This window comes from Oncorhynchus clarkii, chromosome 14 (genome assembly GCF_045791955.1).
Source record: "Oncorhynchus clarkii lewisi isolate Uvic-CL-2024 chromosome 14, UVic_Ocla_1.0, whole genome shotgun sequence".
In the NCBI taxonomy this organism is placed as follows: domain Eukaryota; kingdom Metazoa; phylum Chordata; class Actinopteri; order Salmoniformes; family Salmonidae; genus Oncorhynchus; species Oncorhynchus clarkii.
Genome location: NC_092160.1, coordinates 10,890,001 through 10,902,790, shown reverse-complemented (window position 1 = coordinate 10,902,790; position 12,790 = coordinate 10,890,001). Strand labels below are relative to the sequence as shown.

The 12,790-nt window shown below is 42.9% G+C and overlaps 1 protein-coding gene across 2 annotated transcripts in view; it reads right to left on the bottom strand.

Annotated features, from left to right (window-relative positions):
- The window catches only part of LOC139366263 (alpha-1,3-mannosyl-glycoprotein 4-beta-N-acetylglucosaminyltransferase B-like), a 31,990-nt gene that overhangs the window by 1,576 nt on the left and 17,624 nt on the right, over positions 1 to 12,790 (bottom strand). For both annotated transcript variants that reach the window (XM_071103544.1, XM_071103545.1), the window contains exons 5-13: positions 10,771 to 10,817; positions 10,464 to 10,577; positions 10,218 to 10,293; positions 10,011 to 10,125; positions 7,649 to 7,779; positions 7,391 to 7,498; positions 6,532 to 6,725; positions 5,361 to 5,439; positions 295 to 370 (exon numbers count right to left, since the gene is read on the bottom strand). In XM_071103544.1, the coding sequence (XP_070959645.1) occupies positions 295 to 370; positions 5,361 to 5,439; positions 6,532 to 6,725; positions 7,391 to 7,498; positions 7,649 to 7,779; positions 10,011 to 10,125; positions 10,218 to 10,293; positions 10,464 to 10,577; positions 10,771 to 10,817 (940 nt within the window). The remainder of the gene's footprint in view (positions 1 to 294; positions 371 to 5,360; positions 5,440 to 6,531; positions 6,726 to 7,390; positions 7,499 to 7,648; positions 7,780 to 10,010; positions 10,126 to 10,217; positions 10,294 to 10,463; positions 10,578 to 10,770; positions 10,818 to 12,790) is intronic.

Genomic DNA, 12,790 nt, shown 5'->3' with positions numbered 1-12,790 from the left:
ATAGCATTCATGGCATGGGTACACTCATTATGGCTGCTGATCCATACATCATGGTACCTTGACTTGAAGGGGAATGATCATTCTAGTCATTGCATTTCTATGATTCAGAATCATCCTGATACACAGAACAACACTTTGATGGAGCTGTGTCTGCCTCTGACAAGTGTTTGGGTAATAATATGAGATGGGAGTATTTCCCCTTACGCTGGGCCCTAAATAGTTTTTCCTGGTCACGTCATATGTTCAGTAAAACTCCTGTCCTAGTAATAATATAGAATATTGAAACTCATGTACCAATCACTATGAAGCCTCCATAAGATCCTTTGTATTGAGGAGACTGGCCACCCACCAGTCTGTCTCTCACTGAGCTCTGGAGAGGAAAAACACACGTTACACCATGTTATAATAAATGTTCTCTCTAAACTGTGCACGCTTGCAGTATCCCAGAGTTTGCTGCACAGTCCCCCGGGACTATCAACCCACAGAGAGAAGCACGAGATTGAACTTCACTCAACTGTCAAGAGCAGTGGTCACCAACCGGTCGATCACCAAACAATTCTGTAAAAAAAAAACAACGATAAAGCCTTATGTTCTTATTTTGTTTTTATTAGTCTCGGGCTGTTGGTGATAGGTGCACCCGATTCAGCTGCCCTGCGCACCAGGTAGGCGAACTGTTTCCATTTTGAACTATTTCATGTGTCTGAACTCTGCCTTCCCGGTGGGCCCAGAGAGCAAATCAAGTGCACTATTGAGTTAGAGTGGCTTGCGAAAGTATTCACCCCCTTGGCATTTTTCCTATTTTGTTGCCTTAGAACCTGTAGTTAAAATATTTTTGGGGGGTGGTTTGTATCATTTGATTTACACAACATGCCTACCACTTTGAAGATGAAAAATATTTTTTTATTGTGAAACAAACAAGAAATAAGACAAAAAAACAGAAAACTTGAGCGTGCATAACTATTCACCCCCCCCAAAGTCAATACTTTGTAGAGACACCTTTTGCAGCATTTACAGCTGCAAGTCTCTTGGAGTATGTCTTTATAAGTTTGGCACATCTAGCCACTGGGATTTTTGCCCATTCTTCAAGGCAAAACTGCTGCAGCTCCTTCAAGTCGGATGGGTTCCGCTGGTGTACAGCAATCTTTAAGTCATACCACAGATTTTCAATTGGATTTAGGTTTGGGCTTTGACTAGGCCATTCCAAGACATTTAAATGTTTCCCCTTAAACCACTTGAGTGTTGCTTTAGCAGTATGCTTAGGGTCTTTGTTCTTATGGAAGGTGAACCTCCGTCCCAGTCTCAAATCTTTGGAAGACTGAAGCAGGTTTTCCTCAAGAATTTCCCTGTATTTAGCGCCATCCATCATTCCTTCAATTCTGACCAGTTTCCCTGTCCCTGCTGCTGAAAAACATCCCCACAGGGATAAGGTTCTCGGGGTGTTGAGAGGTTTTGGGTTTGCTCCAGACATAGCATTTTCCTTGATGGCCAAAGAGCTCCATTTTAGTCTCATCTGACCAGCATACCTTCTTCCATATATTTGGGAAGTCTCCCACATGCCTTTTGGCGAACACCAAATGTGTTTGCTTATTTCTTTCTTTAAGCAATGGCTTTTCTCTGGCCACTCTTCCATAAAGCCCAGCTTGGTGGAGTGTACGGCTTAAAGTGGTCTTATGGACAGATACTCCAATCGCCACTGTGGAGCTTTGCAGCTCCTTCAGGGTTATCTTTGGTCTCTTTGTTGCCTCTCTGATTAATGCCCTCCTTGCCCGGTTTTGGTGGGTGGCCCTCTCTTGGCAGGTTTGTTGTGGTGCCATTTTCTTTCAATTTTTTAATAATGGATTTAATGGTGCTCTGTGGGATGTTCAAAGTTTCTGATATTTTTTTATAACCCAACCCTGATCTGTACTTCTCCACAACTTTGTCCCTGACTTGGAGAGCTCCTTGGTCTTCATGGTGCCGCTTGCTTGGTGGTGCCGCTTGCTTGGTGGTGCCCCTTGCCTAATGGTGTTGCAGACTCTGGGGCTTTCAGAACAGGTGTATATGTACTGAGATCATGTGACAGATCATGTGACACATAGATTGCACACAGGTGGACTTTATTTAATTAATTATGTGACTTCTGAAGGTAATTGGTTGCACCAGATCTTATTTAGGGGCTTCATAGAAAAGGGGTGAATACACATGCACACACCACTTTCCTGTTTTTTTTAAACATTTTTTAAATTTAATTAAATTTTTGAAAAAAGTAATTTTTTCATTTCACTTCACCAATTTGGACTATTTTGTGTATGTCCATTATATGAAATTCTAATAAAAATCTATGTAAATTACAGGTTGAATGCAACAAAATAGGAAAAACGGCAAGGGGAATTAATGATTTTGCAAGGCACTGTACCTCTGGCCAATCGGATGGCTCAGATGACTATAGTCTGTCTGCAGTAACGAAGCAGGCATAAAAGAAAGCTACAGCAAAGATGATACTGTGAGTTTTCAAAATGTTTAAAACTAAGACCAGAGAGAGACTGTCAACGAATACAGCAAAGAGATGCTGTTTTTATGAGGGAGTTCATGTTTAAGTTCTTACTCAGCACTGTCAACAATTTGTATTTAACACTTTTATAAGCCATAAAATGCGTGTTCTTCCTATTTCCACTCAGCGCTACAACAAGCACTGCAGCAGGAATAGCAGTAATAAATGAGTAGCAAAGTGTATCTATAGGCTTACATTGTTGTTATTATTATTAGCGTTGTTATTATTAATAACAACATGAATTTGTGCATGAGGCAGAAATAATGCGGTGCGACTCGAGTTTCGCCATCAGCTGGAAGACGGTGTCCCTTTTTGGTCAGTGTCAGTGGAGGAAAGGGAGAGCGGAGGGATGTTGAGAGGCGAACCCTCAGTCTGCTGCTCTCTCCCTCCACTGAGCCTGACCATCAGATCGAGGCACCCTCAGCCCAGTAAAATAAAAAGCAAATTATTTAAATGTATGCTCACTCAGCTGTGCTTCACAAGTAATACAACAACGAATCTATTACCAGTGTGATCATATGCTGTAGCCTACCTCAAGTTTTGAAGTAGATTTTTTTTTTTTTAATGTCCCGAACAACAATGCATTGGGAGGACAATTCAAACAAAGCCAATATGCGGTGATAATGTATTGTGCCTAAAGCTTACTGCACAAACCTCATTGCTACTGTACGGATAATGTAATGTTAAAAAAAAGAGCGGTAGATCTCGGCTTGCATTTTGATTCAAAATGATCTTGACGCAGAAAAGGTTGGTGACCACTGTTCTAGAGTTTTCCCTGTGAATACTATCGATGTTTCCTTTTACTGTGGCAATTGTGATCGAATCATTGCAATATTAGCCACTTTCAATGCAAAATACCGCAACAAAACTAACTATTCAAAAGATTTTGTTGTAGGCAGAACACATCGGAGTAGGATTCTATTGCACTGACACGCACTACTCAGCCTGTACTCTACACAGACCGGTGTGGAATAAACAAATCAGAGTTGCAGTAGCCCTATATGCAATTAGACCAATGCCATAAATGGATCTGTGCCATATACTTTGAACTAGACTGTGTTTACAGCGTGAGCGGTCGTGAGTAGATGCGCTTGTTTTGGGATCAAAGCTAAAGCTGCACGTAGCTACGTGTGCACATTTTGTTCATATCCTTTGCAAGTTAGTGAGTTATTAGCCCAGTTATAGATCATTTGTATTCAGCAATAGGGGAGTGACTGCTTTCTACAAGTGCCCAAAACGGGTAAATTTCTAGACACATTTGAAAAGCGAGTCAGATAAAGAGCGTTGTTTTGGTCTTAAAGGGGCAGTGTTGTATTTTGAGACAGACTTGAATAAGCCAATAGGCAGAGGGTAGCATAATTTGTCTGATTCTCTGTAATAATGCTATGGGAATAATAATGCATTTTATTTTGTAAAGTGGTTTCTTGTATGAAACAACACAACAACATGTTCAGTCACCTCCTTGTCTGAACGATGTCAAGACCTGCATGATTATTTTTTTTAAGTCTCATGGAATGTTGAACACCACACATTAGCTGCTACTGTAGGCTGAATGATATAACAGCTATTTCCATGTTCAAATTGTTGAACAAATTGTTTTTGATGGTAGGCCACTCTGGTAGACCTACATTATGATCATATAGCCACAGTAGCCTACTTGACCACTGTTGAAACTAACTTAAAGCGGGTACAGACTCCGTGTTCATAGTAAACACGCGCTGGATGTTGCACAGAATTTTCACAATTTTCACATTTGCGCTGAGCAGACCTGAAATTTGCTTGGTGCTGAAAAAGATTAGAGGGAACATTGTTACAATGTATTTTCTTCACTATCCCATTAATCACTGAAATATGGACCAGATCTGCAACAATTGCATAGTTCTATGGAAAACAACCATTAAGAAAGACAAAGTTCTAGGGAGCACAGTCATTGAATTAGTATACTTTCAATGTAAATAGCCACACAACCACAATATGAACAGAGGTCTATGGAACACATTCAATATAACCCTAGCACTTTGTGACACAACCTGTATCTACTAGCATTAGTGCATAACTCTGTTGTCCTCCAAAGGCATACGGCGATCGCATAGGTTTACATTAAGATTACTCATGGGAATATTTAAGATAAATCAAGTTCACATTCAGTTAAGAGTTATTAGCACAGTGCTTAGCATATTTATACACGATGTCCCGTGCTCTATTTGTGACACTAATTTGTGTGCGGGTTGACGGTCACTAGCCTAGTTACTGAACGTTATGGTTGGTTCTCATATCTGTTGATCGTGATTGACATCAGAGCTAACGAAGGTACCAAGGACACACTTGATTATTATTCTGTTGATGACACTATGAACACTGTGTGATTCGGTAGCAGCCTCCCAGGCTGATGTTTACAGAACATTTTGGTACAGTCTGATTAGGATATAAAAGGGCCTGTCTCCAAGAGGCTGTTAGACATGTTCTATGCTTCTGTTCTGGGAGTGTCGTACTGAATTTAATCAATGGCAGTTAACCCACTGTTCCTAGGCCGTCATTGAAAATAAGAATTTGTTCTTAACTGACTTGCCTAGTTAAATAAAGGTAAAAAATAAATACATTTTAAAAAATGACTGCTCTCCTTTTTGTTCACCTGGAAATTCCCATGACATACATCATTACATACACAGGTCATCAGCGTGTTAGCAGATAGCATGTAGTGGTTGGCGTTTCATGTCACCTTGTTACTTCGTTACACCTGAGAGCCAGAGTCTCTTAGACCAGCTCCATGACACACACTCGCGCACACACAAACACTGTTGGCAGTTAGTGTGACCTCCATGACACTTACATCACTAGGGAGCACCGACACGGTGGTGTTATAAAAATGGTCTCCGTTGTTCTCAATGTTTCCACTGCGAAACAGGTACCTGGAGAGACAAAATCACCTATTCATTACCAGTTGGTTTGGCCAACAAAGAATATCCCTCTGTCATATATCCTCTCATGCTTTAAATCATCCCACTGAAATGTAGAGCTTTACACTAAATGTCAAGTCATTACCTTAATCTCTATTGTTTTAACCCTTATTTTACCAGGTAAATTAACTGAGAACACATTCTCAATTACAGCAACGACCTGGGGAATAGTTGAAGGGGGGTGAATGAAACCAATTGTAAACTGGGGATGATTAGGTGGCCATGATGGTATGAAGACCAGATTAGGAATTTAGCCAGGACATCAGGATTGACACCCCTACTCTTATGATAAATGCCATGGGATCTTTAGTGACCACAGAGAGTTCAGACACCCTTTTTAACATCCCATCTGAAAGATAGCACCCTATACAGGGCAATGTCTCTCATCACTGCCCTGGGGTATTGGGATATTTTTTTTAGACCAGAGGAAAGGGTGCCTCTTACTGGCCCTCCAACACCACTTCCAGCAACATCTGGTCTCCCATTCAGGGACTGACCAGGACCAACCCTGCTTAGCTCAGAAGCAAGCCAGCAGTGGGATGCAGGGTGGTATGCTGCTGCCTTCGAACATGCTCATGAAGATACTCACTGCGTGTCTAATCACAGTGTGTTGATGACGATCACACACGGCCAAACGTGTTAGTCTAGAGTGTTAGGAAACAACACTGCTCTGTGATATTAGGGCAGGGCAAACATGACCTACTGGATTCCATCTTGATAATGACTGTGACAAGTGGGAAACACAGTGACAACCCACAAAGTCTGTTCCACAACCTTTATACAAGCAGGTACACAGGTGGAACTGGGGTCAGCGTCAAGTAGGCAATATTTAAAATGTGACCTGTGGTTGGAGTTTTAATTCCTGTGTGTGTGTGTCCAACATAGGAGGCTGCAGAGGGGAGGACAGCTCATAATAATGGCCGGAACGGACTGGTATCAACCACATGGAAAACATGTTTGATTTGTTCCATACCATTCCAGCCATTACTATGAGCCCGTCCTCCCCAATTGAGGTGTCACCGGCCACCTGTGGTGTCCACTGACCTGGTGACAGTGCGTGGCTGTGGGAAGCTGAGCAGTATGAAGTCCTTGGCGGTAGGGGTCAGGCCCCAGAAGAAGTCCTGGCCATTGTAAGCCCTCTCCAGGGTGTGCTGCTGGTAGTGCTTCAGACTACTGCTCAGCTCTGCAGGAGGGTTGGTGTGGGCTGCGAATAGTGGCACCTTCCCAAAGTCCTTATCCTGGACAAACAGACACTTTAATTATAACTTCCGCTATATGTCTTTATCCTGCACAAACACACACCAGAGAGGGGGTAGTACAAGAGGGATGGAGAGAGAAAGGGGGGGGGAGAGAGAGAGAGACAGAGAGAGAGAGAGAGACAGAGAGAAAGAGAGGGGTTAAGAGAGAGAGAGAGGGGTTAAAAGAGAGTGAGAGAGAGAGAGAGGGGTTAAGAGAGAGAGAGGGGTTAAGAGAGAGAGAGAGAGAGAGAGGGGTTAAGAGAGAGCGAGAGAGAGAGAGGTTAAGAGAGAGAGAGAGGGGTTAAGAGAGAGAGAGAGAGAGAGGGTGGGTGGGTGGGGGTTAAGAGAGAGAGGGGTTAAGAGAGAGAGAGAGAGAGAGGGGGGGGTTAAGAGAGAGAGAGAGAGGGGTTAAGAGAGAGAGAGAGAGAGGGGGGTTAAGAGAGAGAGGGGTTAAGAGAGAGAGAGAGAGAGAGGGGTTAAGAGAGAGAGAGAGGTTAAGAGAGGTTAAGAGAGAGAGAGAGAGAGTGGGGGGTTAAGAGAGAGAGAGAGAGGTTAAGAGAGAGAGAGAGAGAGAGAGAGAGAGGGGTTAAGAGAGAGAGAGAGAGAGGTTAAGAGAGAGAGAGGGGGGGGGGGGGTTAAGAGAGAGAGAGGGAGAAAGTGCTTACTTTCAGTTTCTGTAGTTTCCCAGGCAGAGAGGAGTGAAGGCCTACATGTTGAAACAGAGAGGGTTTATATCTCAGCTTGAGCAGGCCCTTCTGCAGGTTGCAGTCTTTCTGGATGGGACAAAATATGAAAAACCCATCAACTCTCAATTGAATAAAGGAATAGTTCACTCACAAACTCAAGTTTGATGAGTTTGGACATTATATAATCATTTTCATTTTATTCTCTTGAGCAAAATACTTTTGTTGTGCACAACTCACAGCATCTTTTTCTGGGTTACAAGCCTTCACCCACAGGATGTGGTCCAGCAGCCAATCAATGGGCTTGTCTTTGTAGAACATCAGAAAGAATTCTGCTATCATTGGTAGATCACTGGCTCGGAACATCTTGCCTGACAAAGATATAAAACACACACACATAATAAATAAAGTAAAATGACCTAAGACATTGTGGGGAGAATAACCAAAGTGAAGAAGAGTCTATAAAAGTGTATTGGTCACATACACAGATTTAAAGATGCTATCGCAGGTGCAGTAATATCTAGCTCCAACAGTGCAGTAATATCTAGCTCCAACGGTGCAGTAATATCTAGCTCCAACGGTGCAGTAATATCTAGCTCCAACGGTGCAGTAATATCTAGCTCCAACGGTGCAGTAATATCTAGCTCCAACGGTGCAGTAATATCTAGCTCCAACGGTGCAGTAATATCTAGCTCCAACGGTGCAGTAATATCTAGCTCCAACGGTGCAGTAATATCTAGCTCCAACGGTGCAGTAATATCTAGCTCCAACGGTGCAGTAATATCTAGCTCCAACGGTGCAGTAATATCTAGCTCCAACGGTGCAGTAATATCTAGCAATACAATAACACTCCACACATAATCCAAAAAGTTAAAAAACAAACAAGAAATTAAGAAATATCAGAACGAGCAATGTCAAAGTCGGGAATATAATGAGCCATGACTATAACAGTATATACATATGAATTAGGTAAAACAGTATGTAAACATTATTAAAGTGACCAGTGTTCAATGACTATCTATGTACATAGGGCAGCAGTCTCTAAGGTGCAGGGTAGAGTACCGGCTGGTAGCCGGCTAGAACAGTGGCTAAGGTTCAGGGCAGGGTACCGGGCGGAGGCCGGCTAGTGGTGACTGTTTAGCAGGCTGATGACCTGGAGATAGAAGCTGTTTTTCAGTCTCTCTGTCCCAGCTTTGATGCACCTGTAATGTCTCCACATTAGATGGTAGTGGGGTGAACAGGCCGTGGCTCGGGTGGCTGAGGTCGTTAATGATCTTCTTGGCCTTCCTGTGACACCGGGTGCTGTAGATGTCCTGGTAGGGCAGGCAGTGTGCCCCCGGTGATGTGTTGGGCTGTACCAGGCAGTGATACAGCCCGACAGAATGCTCTCGATGGTGCATCTGTAGATGTTCGTGAGGGTCTTAGGGGCCCAGCCAAATTTCTTCAGTCTCCTGAGGTTGAAGAGACACCGTTGCGCCTTCTTCACCACGCTGTCGGTGTGAAGGGACCATTTCAGGTCCTCAGTGATGTGCACGCTGAGGAACATAAAGATTTGGGATGTGTGCTCTCTCTGCTGTCTCCTGTAGTCCACGATAAGCTCCTTCGTTTTGTTGACGTTGAGGTCATTTTCCTGGCACCACTCTGCCAGGGCTCTCACCTCCTCACTATAGGCTGTCTCTTTGTTGTTGGTAATCAGGCCAACCACTGTGTCGTCAGCAAACTTGATCACTGAGTTGGAGACGTGCATAGCCACGCAGTCATTGGTGAACAGGGAGCTGGGAGCTGAGCACACAACATGGTGGGGCCTTAGCGTTGCGGATCAGCGTGGCAGAGGTGTTGTTTTCCTCGAAGCGGGCAAAGAAGCTTGTCTTTCCCGTTATGATCCATGATTGTCTGGAGTCCCTGCCACATGTGTCTTGTGTCTGAACTGTTACGATTCTACTTTACCCCTGTACTGTCGTTTTGCCTCTTGATTTTCTTATTGAGGTCATAGCCGGTCTGTTTGTACACGTCCATGTTCCCAGTCACCTTGCAGTGGTTAAAAACGGTGATTCACGTTTTACAATTTTGCGTGAAGGCTGCCATCTATCCACTCTTTTTGTTCTAATCGTCACAGTAGGAAGATGCTGCCATCTATCCAAGTTATAATTGTCACAGTAGGAACGACATCCTCTATGCACTTCCTGATTGACCTGGTCACCAAGTCAGTGTATACGTCAATACTATTCCCAGAGGTGACCCGGTACATTTCCCAGTCCACGTGATCAAAACGGTCTTGAAGCATAGATTCCGATTGATCAGACCAACGTTGAACAGTCCTTACCATGGGTGTTTCCTGATTAAGTTTCTGCCTATAAGTGGGGAGGAGCAGGTGGTGTGTGTGACCCGATTTGCTGAAGGGAGTGCCTTGTATCTGTCCAGGAAGGGAGAGTCATGAGTCTATTGTATCCACATACACGTGTACATACTCTCATCTGTGAGAGGTAATAAATAAAGTGTGTGTTCATCTGCTTTAGTTCCCACAGTTGTCTTACTACTAACTACGCCCTCCTTTTCCAGAAGCCCTGAGAACAGACACTTTCGCAGAAGAGCATAGACTCACCGATGAAGCCGAGCTGAGAGAACTCCAGGAACATCCAGTCATCGGTGGCCAGCTTTCTGACGTATGTTTTCATGGTCTGAGAGTAACCAGGATTAGCCACGATGTCATCCTCCAACTGACAACACACATTTTTAATGAGGATGTGTTAATACATGAATATGATTTCAGACTGACTGACCAATCAGAGAGGTGGAACTTTGACCCCACCTGTACATAATAGGTTCCCTTCTCCTGGGCGTAGAGCATCAGGAAGCTATAATCCAAGTTCTGCTTTGTGCGCCATCTGAAAACAACCACAACCACAACACAAACCACTTACTGCAGGTGCACATGATGTGACGTGTTAGACTTCAATTTCCGTTTTTTTCTTTCTTTTTTCCCCCTCCATGATTGTAAGACCACGCATCTGTATGTGTTGGACTGTGTTGGGTTGTGCATGAGTCCGTTTCTCACTTGACTCTCTCCTTGGAGTCTCCGAAGGTTTCCCTGAGTCTGCTGAAGTTGGGGTAGAAGTACTGAGAAGGGGACACTACCTCCAACAGGCCTGAGTGCACATCCTTAGGAAAACTACAGCCACACACAACCACAGGTGAACTACAAAACACGGTGAAGAAACAGACCAACTACAAAACACAGTCAAACTACAAAAAAACACAGCAAAACATTTTTAAACTACAAAAAACACAGCCAACAACAGTCAAATGACAAAACATAGCCAACAACAGTCAAATTATAATCACAAACGACCAAAACATCTCACTTCTTCTCTAGGAGTTCTGCTACACTGTTGACGTATTCTGCATCCGTCTGAAATAAAGATACAGAGAGAATGGGAAATAAATGAGAGAATGGGAAATAAATGAGAGAATGGGAAATACATGAGAGAATGGAAAATAAATGAGAGAATGGGAAATAAATGAGAGAATGGGAAATTAACGAGAGAATGGGAAATAAATTAGAGAAGAGGAAATCCAGTGAAAGCCAACCTGAAACATGAGGTAATGTTACTAGAGGGGTGTGTGTGCAGTAGAATCAATGTAGATGAAACATGAGGTAATGTTACTAGAGGGGTGTGTGTGCAGTAGAATCAATGTAGATGAAACATGAGGTAATGTTACTAGAGGGGTGTGTGTGCAGTAGAATCAATGTAGATGAAACATGAGGTAATGTTACTAGAGGGGTGTGTGTGCAGTAGAATCAATGTAGATGAAACATGAGGTAATGTTACTAGAGGGGTGTGTGTGTGCAGTAGAATCAATGTAGATGAAACATGAGGTAATGTTACTAGAGGGGTGTGTGTGTGCAGTAGAATCAATGTAGATGAAACATGAGGTAATGTTACTAGAGGGGTGTGTGTGTGCAGTAGAATCAATGTAGATGAAACATGAGGTAATGTTACTAGAGGGGTGTGTGTGCAGTAGAATCAATGTAGATGAAACATGAGGTAATGTTACTAGAGAGGGTGTGTGTGCAGTAGAATCAATGTAGATGAAACATGAGGTAATGTTACTAGAGGGGTGTGTGTGTGCAGTAGAATCAATGTAGATGAAACATGAGGTAATGTTACTAGAGGGGTGTGTGTGTGCAGTAGAATCAATGTAGATGAAACATGAGGTAATGTTACTAGAGGGGTGTGTGTGCAGTAGAATCAATGTAGATGAAACATGAGGTAATGTTACTAGAGGGGTGTGTGTGTGCAGTAGAATCAATGTAGATGAAACATGAGGTAATGTTACTAGAGGGGTGTGTGTGTGCAGTAGAATCAATGTAGATGAAACATGAGGTAATGTTACTAGAGGGGTGTGTGTGCAGTAGAATCAATGTAGATGAAACATGAGGTAATGTTACTAGAGGGGTGTGTGTGTGCAGTAGAATCAATGTAGATGAAACATGAGGTAATGTTACTAGAGGGGTGTGTGTGCAGTAGAATCAATGTAGATGAAACATGAGGTAATGTTACTAGAGGGGTGTGAGTGCAGTAGAATCAATGTAGATGAAACATGAGGTAATGTTACTAGAGGGGTGTGTGTGTGCAGTAGAATCAATGTAGATTAAACATGAGGTAATGTTACTAGAGGGGTGTGTGTGTGCAGTAGAATCAATGTAGATGAAACATGAGGTAATGTTACTAGAGGGGTGTGTGTGCAGTAGAATCAATGTAGATGAAACATGAGGTAATGTTACTAGAGGGGTGTGTGTGTGCAGTAGAATCAATGTAGATGAAACATGAGGTAATGTTACTAGAGGGGTGTGTGTGTGCAGTAGAATCAATGTAGATGAAACATGAGGTAATGTTACTAGAGGGGTGTGTGTGTGCAGTAGAATCAATGTAGATGAAACATGAGGTAATGTTACTAGAGGGGTGTGTGTGTGTGCAGTAGAATCAATGTAGATGAAACATGAGGTAATGTTACTAGAGGGGTGTGCGTGCAGTAGAATCAATGTAGATGAAACATGAGGTAATGTTACTAGAGGGGTGTGTGTGTGTGCAGTATAATCAATGTAGATGAAACATGAGGTAATGTTACTAGAGGGGTGTGTGTGTGTGCAGTAGAATCAATGTAGATGAAACATGAGGTAATGTTACTAGAGGGGTGTGTGTGGAGTCGAATCAATGTAGATGAAACATGAGGTAATGTTACTAGAGGGGTGTGTGTGTGCAGTAGAATCAATGTAGATGAAACATGAGGTAATGTTACTAGAGGGGTGTGTGTGTGCAGTAGAATCAATGTAGATGAAACATGAGGTAATGTTACTAGAGGGGTGTGTGTGTGCAGTAG